At 35.4% G+C, this 16,940-nt stretch overlaps 1 protein-coding gene across 2 annotated transcripts in view; it reads right to left on the bottom strand.

Annotated features, from left to right (window-relative positions):
- The window catches only part of KIAA0825 (KIAA0825 ortholog), a 252,866-nt gene that overhangs the window by 192,700 nt on the left and 43,226 nt on the right, over positions 1-16,940 (bottom strand). For both annotated transcript variants that reach the window (XM_055699905.1, XM_055699904.1), the window contains 2 exons: positions 14,701-14,869; positions 8,926-9,595 (listed from right to left, as the gene is read on the bottom strand). In XM_055699905.1, the coding sequence (XP_055555880.1) occupies positions 8,926-9,595; positions 14,701-14,869 (839 nt within the window). The remainder of the gene's footprint in view (positions 1-8,925; positions 9,596-14,700; positions 14,870-16,940) is intronic.

Below are 16,940 nucleotides of genomic sequence, written 5' to 3'. Positions count from 1 at the left end.
CATCATTCCTTTGTGTAGTCTATGCATGATATTATGTATTTCCTTAAATAATAGATTAAAGTGCCTCTGTCACTTTTGCTTCTCCTACTCCTTGGAATTCCCAAGATAGAGGCAGATAGTGACAGCTTTTGTTCTAATAAGAGAAAACACTCAAAAAATTACATATAAAGCTGGAGTCAATACTTATATTTCTGCTTCCTACCTCTTTATATTTCAAAACCCCAGCTACGCAAAGTCACCACAAAGTTCTCATGATTACTTTTATGAGGAATATAAAAATCAAAACTAAGTCTAGGTGTACAGAAAAAAGGCAGACACTGCCCTTTAAAAACTTCTAGAGAAATTAGTTTGGAAATCCATAACCTTTTAACAAATATTTTGGAGAAAGGCTAGAATACAAATGAAGGATTAATCATACGTCAGCATGGATATACATATATCTATAGGTTCCTACTCACTGAGCTGAGACAACACTCTTAAAACACCTCTTTATAGCTGAGCTGATAGTAGTGTATGTAACAGAATATCTAATTTGTGCATTACAGAAATTTATGGACTTTACTAGCACATGAACAGCAAATCAGTATACCACCCATTATACTTAAATACAAGGATTTGGATCTCAGCCAGAGGATGATCAGTGCGTGATGCTACTGAGGAAAAGGAAGCTCTTCTTGAAAGCATGAGAGCAGTAACAGATCCAATTCCAGAGAGCCTGCAATGTTTAGTGGTACTAAAAACCTCCAGAGCGCTAACTGCTAAATTTCAAACTAGAAAGTTAGACTGTGTTATAACCACCCTTAATCCCTCTAGATCAGACAGCAATATCTCCATTGTCCTGCTATATTCCGTGAATGTAGTGAACAGCACTATAAAATGACTGACAGCTTTGTTTTTCAAAAACTCTGTGGGTACAGCAGCCCCTTGATTGAAGACAGAGGGTTTTAAAAAATTTCTAAGCCTAAGGCACAATAGAAAGGGGATTCATGTTCTAACATAGCATGTAACATCCATCTTGTGGATGTGACACACCCTCAATTTAAACACATATAATTTTTCACAAAAATGACCTATTGTGACTAAAATAATTTTGCCTTTTAAAAATTAGATTTCCTTTCTGGATACACATTTTGTGACAGAAGAGGTTCCCTGTCCTGACAAAAATCACAGCCAGGACCATCTAATTAACTTGTGACTATATGACAGTAGACGCATATACTGAAAAGACTCCTACAAGAACTTTCCAATCAATACTGCGGGAGCCTCTCTAAAAGAGATTTTTGAAGTCTTGTCTTAACTGCCATAGTTCTACATACTTTTCTCCACACAGGCCTTTACTCTGAAGTAAAAGAGAGCCTAGCTTACTAATTCTTTCTCAGATTTTCACATTTTTTATTACTAAACAGAATACTACAGTATATAAAACTCAAATTGACCTCTGACCACTCACAAGCCATCAGACTGGAAAGTAAATCACTTCCACCTTTTAAACTTGGGAGAAGAATGCATTAATTAGAGGGCACAGTGAATTAAATGCTCTCTTCATGCTGAGGAAAAAGACGCAGGTGTGTTGAGAGAGCAAAAAGTAAGAAAGTAAGTTGGTGTTTGCTAATTGTGGACATTTTGAAAGCAAATAAAATACCAATAATGGAAACTTTTCAACCTCTACAGAATTCAGAAAACAGATTTGAGTTCCTATTGGAAAAGATGAAGCGGAAGAACTTCAGGGCACAACAGTCTAAAAAAAATGTAACCCAAGAAAGCAGCAAGAATTTGATGTTTCAAAATATACAAACAATTTGAAATGCAAGCTTAGTGATTACTTATCTTATTAAATAAACAACATGGTAATAAAATTTCAGAATGGGCACCTTTTCAGTATGACAAAAAGTCAAGAACAAGATTTTACTGCCCGTCTTCATGTTATGGTCTTAGTAAGTAATTTCAAGCAACTGCTCTAAAAAGAAGGAATGTATTCAGGCATGCTAACAGCTTTGAAATTCTGTCAGTTCAACTGACATTTCAGTAACTTAGATACTGTTATCTTACCCCCTGCTATAAGCTTAAAAAGTAACAAGCTTAATGCTTTTGTAATCTTTATAAAAATGGCATTCTCCCACTAGAAAAACATTTGTGGTCCTAGGGTATTACGCTCATATGGCCTTTAAAAAAGTACCTCTTTTTTATTAAAACTCCAGCTCTGTATGTTCAAACAGATGGTTTTATTTTCTCCTCAGTACTACTCATATTTCCATTTAATATAATTGTGCAGTAGAAATCAAATACAATACTTGCAAGGATAAGAAATAAGTAATACGTGACAAAGAGGCTATGAAACACATTATTTCCTATATTAAAGGCAAAGACATTTATTTTGTTTCCCCTGAGTAATAGGATCTTGTTTTGGCTGTCAACATTTTATAGGCTTCTCAAGGAACAAAGACAACTGCAGAAATCTGCATCATATCTGTATGTCCACAGGTTTTCAATTTTAACTTTCTATTATAAATTCCCACCAACACTATTTGCTCCATTATTTTAAATAGGTGAGAATTAAACCTATTGAATAACTCAATACCAATTGGCTCATAATACAAAATCAGGCATCTTTGGTATTTATAAAGTAAAAAAAACCTAATGATTTTTACTCAATCCATAGGTAGTATCCATGCCATTTTTGCTGATGTCCTCATGTTCTCTGTGAAGGTTATTATATGCGTAAAAGAGAAGTGCTATGGTTTCACTTGATCTGCTACTTCCCCATCTTTCATGGATGGAAACTAGAATTTTACACTCCAGCTGTGTAAGACATGGGGAAGACTGTGCCATGCATCACCACGTAGGGTGCAGCTCAAGGATTCAGTGGTTGCAAAACCTGTTTGCATACAGCTACCATTCTTTCCAGCAACTGCTCCATACCTTGCTTTATACAGGCCCCTAAAGCCCTGTTCCTATGAAAGCTGTACTACCAGGCACTCTGCAGTGATACAGAGAGGAGAAATGGAAGAGAGAAGGAGATGCCAAGCAGGCAGAAATATAACAGAAACACATCAGCTACAGCCATCAAGTAGAAACAGAAACAGCACCTCCCATCGATCAGAAGGGATGCGTGGTTGTTGTAGGCTGGCCTGGTGGAGTAAAAAAAGAGAAAGACATGCAAGGAAGCAAGTAGGGTGAAGTTCCAGTTTCTGTTATCATTCCTCTATTTTTGTATTTATAATGTCTGAAAGTCACTAAAACAGGTATGTAGGTCTTGAAATATTTTAAAGCTTAAATTAATAAAAATACACCCTTGAAATAAATCCCCATAATTAAGTTTTAAAATTTTATATTTCTAAAACATTTGGCCCTTAACAACACATTATAGATATAACTGAAAACTTGCTTGTATTAATGCCAGGATCTGAGCAATATAATGAACTTGAACTGCTGAGGCAAGATGTGATACTGGATATTATAATCTGTAATCCATGTGGTCCACTTTACATCAGAATGTCCTACCGGCACTTCAGAAAGACACAATAGGATTTTGTAGGCCAGAACAGTAGTAAACCAACTGACAGAGAAACTTCCCCTCTTCCTCCTAATACTTCTAAAAGCATAAGGGACAACAGATAAGAAAACATGATGGAAAAGCGATCGTAACTACAACATAAATATTGTAAATTATCTGCTATAGTTCTTTACCTGGACAGAAATCTCAAAAAAGGTGTAAGGATATAAATATTAATTAAATGAAAACATGTCTGGAATAAACTTTAATTTCCAGATATAAATTAAATTATACTAAAGAAGTTGAGTCCTAATTATGCCCAGACACGAAAACCTGTTTTTTCATCATTTTAAAATTTGAGTCACTAGACCAGGAGGTATCAATACTATTTTAGCTGTATTTTTGATAGATAAGATGAAGATCATAGACGATTTCTTGTAGGCAATAATTGCAGCTCAAGAGATCACAAACTGACTGAATTAAAATTAAATGGGAGGATAAAAGCAACCCTGAAACCTAAGGTTCTTTATTTCAAGGGGCAGAAATTATAAACTAGGGGAAACAGCCATGCGCACATGAATGCAGAAGAGAAAACAAATTTAAGTCAAAAGTGCAAAACCCAAAACTCATGTTTCAAGTGAGCTGGACAGCACACTGCTGGAAATACATAAGGATAAGTGACTTCAAAATAAGATTTTCCTTACCAAGTACTTTCATTTAAGGTCCCAAACTTACTTTCATTCAAACAAATTACTGCAAGGCCTGTTTCTCTTCTTGCTTTCAACTCTACTGCACAAATGCAGCTCCTCTAAACAATATTAAGTCCTTCTGTTCAAGTTTAGATATATGCCACATTGAAATTAGGTGTGCCATGAACACAATATATTCTTGGGAACGCATGAATATTTAAAGATAATGATTTAAAATATCATAATGAAAATCACAGTTTGCATTTGAATATATCTTTAGAATAGAATGGAAGTTGGTCATATTCTGGAGAAACAAAAGACAAAGGAAGCCTGCTGAACACATAATTAAGAGGATGGTATACTGGGGTAAAAGTACAAAATATGAGTATTAAAATAGATCAGTGAAGGTGACTTAATTAGTAGATAAAAATATACTTAGTCAAATATGCATCACTTCAGTTTAACTGCACTTTGCAGTAATACTTTCTTAAAAACAATAAACTATTGATTTTGAAGAACTACATATTGCCTAAAATTTAAAAAAAAAATTTCACTGAAGATTGTAAAAGTTATTAATTATATAATAAAAGTATATTTCATTGGCAAATGCCATTAGATTTGAGAGTCTATTTAAGGGTCTCTGGCAAGTTTGTGATTAAATGAAAATATTAAGCCAATGAATTTGAATGTCACAAAAAATAAAATTCAGAGCTCTAATCTCATTTTAGTTTTAACCACAGGAAATTAAAAAATAGGCTAATTAGTCTACACTTGTATTCACACTCTCTCTCTCTCTCTCTGTATATATATATATATATCTATAATTATATAAATAAAACCAAAGAAAACCTTCCACTAATATATAAAATGTGTATAATTTCATGGGGTTTAAGGTTTTTATTGGCCAATGTGTTACCACTTTTAGACGAAGAAACAGCTACTCTTATAAGAGATGAAGGATTAAGACAGGTTAGTAATGCCTGATTAAACTAGATTAACATTTTTGTAAATAAAGGAACACAAAAAAGGTTCAAAAGGTAAAAGTACAATCCACATTTAATAGACTTACCGCAAATAATTTCTGAGAAATATGACACTGGAAATTGAAGCAAAAAATCATAAGATATAAGCTGAAAAACAGCTGTCTGCATGATTCTTTCCATGCTAAATATGTTAACAAATATATATATAAAGTACGTTTTAAAATGCTTTAACATTTAAATAAACTTTTGCAAGACACATATGATTAATATGATACAAAGGTTGAAACATCTTACAACATTCCATCAAAAAAGTATTTGGGGGGCAGGGGGAACATTCTCCAAATATTGTTTTAGCAGGTTGGAAACATAGGTGATGTGCTGAGAGTACACAGAAAAATTATGATCCACTGTAGATAAAAACCTACTACAATAACGTAGCCCAAACACTAATGGCTGAATCCTGCACTGTTAATGGTAAGGAGTCACAGATTTAACGGGACACAGGATCATGTTACAACATAAACCCACCTCCCTCCACTAGAGCTGGCAACCAAAGATGCCAAGTTCCAAAGAATTTGCCTCTTTTCACATACCATTTTGTCAGCTTCCCTCTCAAACCATGCTCATCCTCAATCCTGATAAGCAGATACAATTTCATTACAGTACTTGACAAATAACTGTTCTAATGCAGTGTGAAAACAAAAACGTTAATTCCTTACTTCACAAATAGATTGTTGTCTATGAAATATTTTAAAGACTTATAACTCTGTTAAAGCTTGTTATAGACAACCTATATTTTCCTGACAGAAGTAGGTCATCTATATAATGTTTTCTGAGGTTCTAGCATTATTTCATTATTTTCTTTCATTTTTTCCTCTCCTATATAGTAGGATCAATTAGAGCAGCTCTTACGAAAAAAGACACAAAACCCAACAAACCAAAAACCGTATTTCCCCGAGGGTAGACAAAGTAAACAGGAAAACTTTTTTCACCTCTGGGATAAGAGTCCCAATTGAATGCCCTAGATTAAATTACTTTGCTGTTCTGAAATGTGCTGGTTCCCAGAGGGCAGAGGGAACGTGCATCAAAAAATAAGAAGCACATAGGTGTTAACTGCCTTACAGCCAAGAAAAAAAGTTTCTTTCCCTTTCTCTCCTTCCCTCCATACTCCAGTATGCTTCTTTGTTTTTTTTAATACTCAGCAAACCAGGTATTACTGTCAAGGCAACCTACTAAAGCCATCTTTTAACCTAACCTATGTATAAATACAGATTTCCACTCTCAATTACGGGAGGGCAGCAAAGGTATCAGAATTTAATAGGAATTCCATGCAGGAAAAGTCACTTGACACTAAGAATTTGGCTACCATTATAAATCTCCCCAAACGGTTATTCTGTAGGGTTTTTTCCCCAGAATAGTTATTTCAGTGTGAACTGCCTTGTGAACACTTTAATTCCAATGGAAAAGTGCCTTTTTCTGACTTTGTGTGGTATAAAACCAGTATATGCAAATGTTTAGAAGAGAATAATCTCTTCGAAGAAAAATTTTTCACGTATAAGCTCACATACAATAAACTATTCAGTTATGATTGTTTTGGTGTAAATTTTGCTTGTACTGATGAATAAAACCAAAGAACAGGCTATGACATGTAAACAAAATGAAAAAAATAATCCTACGTAACTTCACAGCTCTGACATCCTGTTTTGCTCTAGCCTGCTGACTTCACTATTGTTGCTTTATCCTTTGCCTGCCTGCAGTCTGTACCCACAGATTGTCTAGAACAGTCTGATATGCCGAAAACTGGTAAGAGAGACTGAAGGTGAATCAATGCTTGCCTCCCATACCAACCTTTTGACGTAAAATAATATGAAGTATTATATAGTGATGAAGATATGAAGAGGACTGCCTATATGAAGGAAGTAATTTTAAGTATTACATAATATTAACAAACATGGCTTCTAAACACATTTCCTGGGTGCTAAGGGGACAGCTGCTGCACGCGCAAATCTGATCTTTAATACATTTTGAATCAAAAATCTTCCACGGGATTTATGAAATACAGACATTTTTAGTTTTCTAAAACTAATTGCAGCAACTGTTTTAAAAGTTGCAAGCAAGTCCCAAGATTTATGTTGTATACCTTAATCTTCCTCTGTTCTTCTGAATAGACAACAGAACTGTGCACTGAAAATCTGTCTGGATAGATGCGCTGGCACAAAAACATGTAAAGACATATCCTGTGGCAAAGAAAATTTAGGCAGAGGAATTGCTGTCTTAATGGATTGAAGGACTGTTTTCCTTCTTGTAAAGAAAGCAGTTAATGCGTGGGTTTTTTAGACAAGCCACCCTTACAGTCACTTTAATTTCTAGGTCTTAGATGGCAAATGGAAGTAACATTTTCCCACCTTTGTGAGCTGTTTGGAGACTGAAAGAAAAATTAAGTTACAAACTTCCAGTTCGCTACCAGTCATTTTTTTGTCAATGAATCCTTTCACTGATTCCCATCTCACCATGTAATTCAAAGATACATTTCTTGTCATTTACTTCACAACTCAACATCACTCTGTCATGACTTCTCCTTGTTTCCTACCAACATTCCACCCCACTAATATATCAGCTTTACATTGAACTTCTCATCCTTTCAAATTATTTGTCTGCATGCCTCTTCCCTTACCTTACCTTTCATGTGTTCTACATATTCCTCCGTATTTCAGCTCCTGTTGAAAAATTCTTTCTGCATTTCTTCCAGTGGAATTTCTAGTTGACTTATATTAACATGTATATTGATTTTAAAACTCACCAGAGTATAATTTTCTTCTGCACAGACCTGGCAAATCACCTCACTACCTCATCCTTTGTGTATGTTGTACAGCCCAAAGATCTACTTTCTGTTTCTGTATTTTTCACGTGATTCTAAACTTTTAGTATTTTCTGTCTGCAAACTACTTCACCTTTATGGAAGGCTATGTTTTAAACAAACAGCTCTTGCATAGAGGAGCTGTGTTCAAAACTCTGCTTTGAAAAAGCAATTACATACAAGCATGCAGTTATGTTATGAAAGTTTCCATTTTGTACAATTTTTTTCTAAAGCTCTGCTTCTTTGCTTTGGAAATCAGCATGTCAGACTCACCAAATGTAAAAAGAAAGTACAGAAAATACCCCACTTCCTTGGAACAAGAAGAAACGGCTAGGTAGCATTAACTCTAACTCACCAACCATACTTTCACAGTCCTAGAAAACGTTTCTTTTTTTTTTTTTTTTTTAATTAGAATCTGAATAGTGATCTTTTGGTTCAGCTCTGATGTATGAATCTGTGTCTATTTCATGGCCACATTATTGTACAGACCTTCCTATACTCTCCGTTAAACTTCTGACAATTCAAAAACAGTGGAGGTAGAAGACTGAAGAGTTTGTGGTATTTTTAAAATCTGGATTAAACAGTTCTTATTCTATTATGTATTTCAGCAGTTGGAACAAGTTAGACTAAAAAAAACCCAACTATGACACGACACTGTTATCCACTGAATTAAAATGGGGTTTCTACATACATAAGCGTAAGATACTCTCCCTTAGTTTAAACCTTTCTAATCACAATTCTGAGACAGTCTATAATTTAACTGCAGTAATATGGCTAAAACATAAAGCTGTAATTAATAATCTCAGGCCTCTCTCTTCACAGGAAATAATCAAGCATATTGGAAAAAAAGCAGTATAACTCAAATAATATCTAACTACAATAACATAAAATAAGGCTACTAACCCACAGCATGAACTGTTCCTCTATGCTTCTTTGAAATCTTGTTTGCCTTAACTATATGTAGAGCATTTTCTTTGAACTGCAGCTCACAAAGTCTTTCAAGGAGAACTGTCATTTCTTCCGTGATGGTATCCAGATAAGTTTCATTAATAAACTTCAATGATGAAGAAAGATCAATAGTTCCACTTAGTATATGCAAATCCTCTTTTATCATTGTGCACAACGTGGGTATAGAACTTTGGTAACCATGAACAACCTTATCAAAATTTGTTTCACCACAACTAGACAAAATACAGTTCTGTAGAAGATCACTAACCAGTTTATTCTGCATATTTTGATACTTTACTAAGACTTCCGATTCAGGATAAAGAAACAAAAGTTGCTGTATGCACTGAGTTTTAAACTCCATTTGTTGTTGTAAAGCATTAGGATTTGTTTCTTCTTGACTTTGCAGCCTATTTACTAGAAATCGTCGAAGATGCAATCTCACATCATCCCAGAGAGATTTCACATCCATAGCTGAATCATCCTCAATAGCATGAAGGGAAGATGTTAAATCAAAAGACGTCCCACTTGGAGTACAGGGAAATGAGACACCACACTGACTAGAGAGATCCAGCAGGAAGTGAAGTATCATTTCTTCTTGATTTTGCTCATTCTTCAGCAAGCTTTGCTAACAAAGGTAAATCAGACAGTATTTTAGAAAGGTTTTGTTAATTCTGGTTCATAAAATGAACAGCTTCATGCTATGGTACCAACTTTTTCCAATGCTAGTTATCTTACCAGCAAGTAAGAGACTTAGACAAATTGCTACATAAACAGAAATAGCAAAGCCTGTTTTCCCAAGGATTTATGCTCCAATCCATCCCCTTGTCTACCTGCTCCAGTAATTCACATTCCTCTTCCCATCTTTCTCACATCCTCAACCTCTTTCCTCAGTTCTAATCCACAATTCAAAGGAAAGGTTTAGAAAGCTCATTAGGTAAGCCTTTGCAGCCTGATTGTTGTGGTCCACACACCTCTTAAAGAAAATGGTATGAAAAATTACTGAAGAATTACACAGATAATGGCAGGTTCTGCTCATAGAACCAAGACAGGAATTTATAAAATGAAACATTGTTGCTTTCAATGTTGTGGCTCAGCAGGCAACCAACAAAAAGACCATTCCAAGGATGAAATAACCTCCCCAGGACCCCCTTAAAGAACTAAAATGGAAAACTTGGTAAGAATTGAACAGGCTTAGATCACACAGGGCAGAAGAATAAGCAGCTGCGTGCCCTGTCAAACCAAGATGCAGACTGATACATGTATAGCGACCTCTAAATACATCTCAGCTATGTGAGCTGAAGCAGAAGGCAGCAGGCAGTTAACAAAGCAGGTGAAACCACACAGATGCATGCGCTCTTCCTACTTCATCTGAGCCTAAAGAGCTCTCTCTTGGTCCAGGGCCAAGATCTCTGACCTTAGAGCTGCTTCAAGTTCAAGAGGCCACACAGCAGATAGCAGGTCCTTTTGTCACAGCTCAATGCTCTCTACTTGGCCCGAATGACACAAATCTAAACAGCACTCTGCACTTTCCTTAATATGTATGAGATGAATCATTTGCATGAACAAGGCATGTCCAATATATGAGTAGAAGACAAGTCCCATGGTCACTGGACACCAAAATCTCCTTCTCTCAGACAAAAAAAATCTTGTCTGTTATAAACCCATTTCCCAAATCCTCAACATTTTCCCTTCTGCAGGCTGGCTTTGGCCACAGTCCTAGGCTCATCAGCTTTTTATTTATAAAGACCTGCTCTTGATCTTCCAGCTACAAACAGCTGGCTACAGATTCCCTCCCCCTCCCCAGTCACAGGAAAACTGAGTGAAGCTGGTGGTACTCTTCTTTTTCTGGGTTTCAGGAACCAAGCAGGCAAGCTTTATGTGAATCAGGATTTAGAAGCCCACTCAATTGGTCCCCCGCCTCCTGTCACTTCTCTCCAACAGAGGAAAGCGTTGTGGCAAATGACAAAAGGGTAGTTCTTTTCACTTACGTGCTTTATCTGGGTCTCCTAGCTACACCCCATCCTACAAAGCAAGGCTGGTAAAGACACTGTTGGCAACTTTTTGCCTTCAGAAGTACCAATTTATTAAACCTACAGTATCAGAGGAAACAATTTTATTTCTTGTCCCATTTTGAAAGAGAGAAATAAATTAAATTTGAGTATGGTATTGCATAAATATAATAATTTCCAAATATAAAGTTCAATTTTTCAACTGTAACAAGCTTTAATCAATAAATAATTTATAAAACTATAAAAAAGATCAAATTTAAAACAAAAACTTCAGTGGGTTGTTTCCCCCCCTTCCATTCTTTTAAGTCACAAAAATATTCAGCATCAGAACTCCTTTTTTCTGGGTGACTCAAAACTTTTGCATTCTTATGAGAGAAAACAAGAGTTTAATCTTCCTGTTGCCCTCTACTCTGGAGTGCTTCCTGATGAAGGTTAAAAAATTAAATACTTGCACCACAGTAGCTAATTCTAAACAAAAGACAGAGAGCATCACTGCCTGGCATAAAGGAAAGTCTTAAAAATAACAGACTTTCTATTTTTCTTCCAGTTTACATCTTTATTTCAGAATGTTTCCTATGAATCTTTTTACTTACAAGCAGGAAATACATGTGGAAGACAAAATAATAAGGGGAATTATCAGCCAAATATCATCCTATAAAAGCATGTGCATGTGATAGAAATACCTGTAACTACTTCAAATTTTAAATCATACGTATCAATATGCATATACATAAGGCAGATTTTCTTTTATTATCTGCTGAGTATTCTATAACGTTTTGTGGCCACAAAAAGAATGTGTTTCAGTGTGTGAACTGAAACCCTATTCACCAACTGTTGTGTTGCAGAGCTGAGTCTCCATAGGTAGACTCCTGAAATTTAAAGGTTACTTTTTTTTATGAATCACGCTCAAATACTAAATTCTGAAATTAACAGAGCAAGAGAAGCTGTCAAAACAGTGAATGTAACTGATGCCTTTAGATGATGAACCCAAACTGCCTTCCAAGCAATTTCCTCTGCTATTTTTTAAGGTTAAGCAGAAACATTTTTATTCATGAAAGCCGGTAAGAATCCCAAGTATTGTTTCAAGCCCTTTGCAACTTAAACTAAAGCATTAAAAATAGGGAGCTTGCAGATGCCATCTTAGACTTAGTGTTACTCAGAAAAAGAGCCCCTGAAGTGAACTCTGAGGCTCTGAAAACAGTGTCATCAAGTCTCTTTGAACACTGCCTATATTGACATAGGCTTTTCTATTTAAAAATTAACCTGTAAAAACACTTCAAAAGATGATGCCAAAACTATTCAAGAGAAAAAGATCCAAATTAGTATCCAAAGGTTTTAGAGAAGCATGGAAAGTTCTCTTATAAGCATAGAAATTTAGTGACAATAATATACAGGAAAACATCTGCAGTCTATCAACTGGACTACTACCTACTAGAGCCTACTACATATTAAATAAATTAATAAATGCAGCAAGATTAAGATTTTGTGGGGAAAAAAGATTTTGTCATTAGTTTAGCAGGGACAGAATTTAATGAAGATGTGTTCATGTATATATTCAGCTTTTAGATATTCATAATTACAAAACAGTACACATAATGACGACATTTCACATAACGGACATTTCAGGCTTCATGAAGAACCTCTCAGTATTCCCATGAGAGTTCAGAAGTGCAGAAGAACAGCACGCTAACAACAAACCTAAATACAGCACTGCAGCCAAAGCACATACAGAACTTTGCACTATTTTTTAGATTGTTGCAGCAGCTTAAAAGATAAAAAAAATCCCTAACAATATAAAAACCCATAATAAGGGACAACAATGAACAGGGATATTGTTCTGAGGTAGATGAAGTGGAATTACTGTTACTGAAGATGTATTATATGATATTTAACTAAAAACTTGCAGGTGAGAAATTAAGCCAACTGAGTAGTTAGATCAATGGACAGAGATACACATTTAAGAAAGGTCACATCATAATCTCATTAATGGTGAATATTATTGAAAATATTTTACTGCAGACCTGTTTATGGTGCTAAAGATTATCTACTGTGAGTGTAACTTTTTCCAGATGGATTTTCTATGCTAATATATATACACTTTTCATTTGTAGTCTCATCTACACAGCAGGCTGGATTATCTAAGAAGCCACGAGCCTGGAAACAGTGACGTCCAAGTTCCTGAGCTCCACAGACGTTTTCCTGATAAACTGTGCAGAACTGAGACTTTAAGGCTTCTCACACTTTGCTATCTGTTTAGCAGCCTGCCAGAGCCATTCTCAAGGCTTAACCTGACTCTACAGCCCACAGCCAGACTGTCATGCAGTCAGTAACCTCCTGGGAAGCCAAAGAGCTAGAAAGCACATTTTTGCAAGATACAGCCAAAGTATTCCAGAGATGGGGACATTTTGGTGTTTCCCAAACAAATGCCGCCACCTGGTGTTCAGGTATATGGTCTGAATAGATCCTGAAGGAAGAAAGCAGGGAATGGACACAAGTCATCATTGCCATGCTCTCTTCTGAGCAGGTATAAGTAAGGCTCTAACTGGACTAAAAGCAGTAACAAAAAACTTCCTAAGACAGCATTTTGTGGGATTCTCATTTGGTCTAGATCAAGTAGCATGCAGCAGTCTCTGACACCCTTGAGTGTGATGATTAATAGCAACATTCATACTGATCACCTGTATTAGAAGGGGACAAAAAAATCACTTCTTCACCACATGAACATGAAAGACCTGGTGTTTCTAGAGGTGACTTCCTCATTTGACACAGCTTAATCCAGCGGATTCAAGGGTGACAAAGATCAACAACCAGTTTTAAGAGTTAAAAAACAGAAGAGTTTTGATGAACCTTTATCTCTAGGCAGGAGATAGTCCCAAAGGAGAAAATACTCCATTTCTCCAGAGCAGTTTTCCTCTATTGATCCAGTCAATCTTAGCCTAAAGCTGTTCATGGCGTATGATTAAACCATGACATGGAAGTGACAAAGAACAACCCACTGGACACTGTTTATTTGTTTTGACACTCATATATGTGTACAACATATAAACACACACATACATAATTTATACACAAACTTGCAGGTTGTCATTTATTGAGGTATCATCCTTCACACAGTTCAATTTTCCAGACTTCCATTTCCACAGAAACATTCTAGGGATAACCTTTAATATCAATTTGGGATAAAAATGCCTTCTAAAATGATGGAATTTCTCATTGAAGTGAAATTTGATTTTTGGCTATGTCTAACTGTACAACTTGCTAGGACAATGGATGTAGCTCCCACATTTCTAGTTAGAAAAAGTAGATAGGAAGTTAATGACTAAATAATGCATAAAGGACAATAATCTGTATTAGATGAGTTAAACTCACACTGAAACAACGAAGAACAAGCAGTAACAGTAACAGCCTGGGTATAGACAGTAACTGCAGATGTTTCTTACCAACGTATTTCTAAAACAGCACTAGCAGTGCTGAGCATGCGGTAGTATCAGTGAAAAGACATGGTCCCAAGTTTGTCTATTTAAGGCATGATCAAAAGGAACGTAACTCCCCGCTGTGGACATCAAAACAGTACTAAGCCTTATAATAAAGTTTCTGAACTATCCTCACCACACTGAAGACTGAAATGAGAAAACTAATTAACCTCAAAACACAACCCAAGCCCCCCCCAGCATATAACCAACTTCCTCAAACATTAAAATCTTTAGTAAACAATTTTTACCAGGGTCCTAAGGAACTCCATCAGCTCTCCGTGGTGTGTAGAAGAAGGCCTGAGAGAACTAAAATTGCAGTTGTTTAGCCACTGAAGGCAGTCAGTTGTGCTCTGTAGTATTTCACCGGTACATATTTCATTTACTTCTGATTGCAGGTCTTTAAGACACTGTTCTATGCTAAAAAACAAACAAACAAACCAACAACAAAAAAAAAATCATAGGGTGGTTTTTTTATGACTTGGAAATAGAAAGCATTCATATATTTCATATTTCAAAAAGAAAAATTACTTCAAATTAATGTAACACTAGTCCTTCTTCACAGATTAAATTACTCTCACAAAATAAGGCCTGAATTTGCAGGATTAACATTTAAATACAGTGGAGCTAGGGCTAAAATAAATTTCCTTTAGGCCAGACTGACATCCTCAGTAAAAGTAAGTACTGCCCTGCTTCTCAAACAACCTTGTACTTTTTTAATAAAGTAGTTAGTGAATAACATCATCCAGCCTAAGGTCTGGCCCTTGGTGCTTAATTAGCTAAAGCAGAGAATATAAACTGAATCAACTACCATATTCAAAGGTGAATGTGTCATTTTGCTCCTTTAGCAATCAGCAGTTGTTTTATAATACATAACGTGTATTAATGACTCCATAAAGACCCACTGACATCACAGAAAATGCTGAAAAGAATTTTAAGAGTCAGTTATGCTGAGAGAGCGGATCTTTTCTTTTTGTTTTTGTTATTAGAATATGTGAAAGAAAACAGGAGTTTGCTTCCAGTGAGCTGATCCACTCCTTAACGTTCATCTAGAAGCATAATCCTGTTCACGAAATCAAATGTGACTGGTATGGTTATTACAGGGATTTCAGTTGCAAATAGCACAAGAACAACTGGATATCCTAAATTATTTTATTTCTATTTGTGTGCACAATTATGTGAAAAAAAAAAAAAAAGAAAAATCCACAATCTAATTCTCTATCTTTTCCTACAAAAACACCTTTTCAGTATTTCAGAACTATATTTTTTTTAAAAAAAGCAATGCTTAATATTTTATATAGTTTCAGTTAGAAAAATAGTATTGACTGGATGTAGGCAGATCTAGGTTTAATACAAACAGAACCAACGATAAGACTAATGCCAGTTTTGGTTTATTGAAGTGCAAAGTGATTCTTGCTACTATCTGAATTATATTTTGGAGTATATTAGTTATTCCATTTATATTCTTAGAGCTGATAAGGGATGCAAGGTTTAACACAAATTAAAACTTAGTTCTTTCTATCTCTGCAGAGTTACAGGATTAGATGACACTCAGCTCTTTACAGGTACTTCCAGTGTCACATACTTTTGATCTTTGATATTACTTTCTGTTTTCATGACATCAACCAAACAACAAACTTGCCTATTAAACTGCCACTTGTCTCTATTTTATAGAGAGCAAGTATGGCTGTTTTTCTTTAACTGCTCTCTAACATTTTCAAACTTGACTAGCTCTGTCAAAAGAAGTCAAAAGAAGATGAGAAAAGAGGTCAGGAAGAGAAGAAAAGGAGAACGAGAGGAGAGGGAAAAAAAGAAACTGGAAAACAAATTAAATCCTTACATATATTACAAGCCATGACAAAACCAGCATATTAAAGACCTCCAGTTTTCAAATCAAAAAGGAAAGAAAAAAGTTGGGGTTTTTTTTTCTGCGTAACTTCTCTGTGTAAAATGATTCATTTTCCATGAAATGTCATCTTTTTCGAGGAAAATATTTTTCTTAAAATACAATCTACTTTGAACATTTTTTTTTAAAAAAAAGCTTAAACACTACCCCATATCAATTTGTAACAACAAATCAGAGATGAAAGGCCACTTTGCATATCACCCATTGACTACACTTCATCATTTAATTCTGCCTGCAGTACTGTTCTCAGGATGTGGAAGTTTTTATTTGATTTTCTACTGGGTTTTCTCCTTTACTGAGTGATTTGCATTTTATTCTTTTGCAGATGTTATGCAATGTACCCTGAATTCCTATTAGCTGCCTCATTCTAATCAACAGCAATAAAGTAAATCAGTGTCATCCATACCTTTGGGAACTGAGTCTGTTAGTTTGAATTGACTCTTTTAAAAAAGTGGAAAAAAATAAGCTAACGGTCACACTAAATTAAGTTCAGAGATAAACAGTAGTCTGCATTTTATTTTAGTTACTCAACAAGCACAAAAGGGAAGCCTATTTTTTCTGAGAATGCTGTCAAGACTTATGATC

The sequence above is a fragment of the Falco cherrug genome, chromosome Z, assembly GCF_023634085.1.
Source record: "Falco cherrug isolate bFalChe1 chromosome Z, bFalChe1.pri, whole genome shotgun sequence".
Taxonomy (NCBI): domain Eukaryota; kingdom Metazoa; phylum Chordata; class Aves; order Falconiformes; family Falconidae; genus Falco; species Falco cherrug.
The sequence above is the reverse complement of the archived record's forward strand: the minus strand, read 5'-3'. Positions and strand labels throughout refer to the sequence as shown.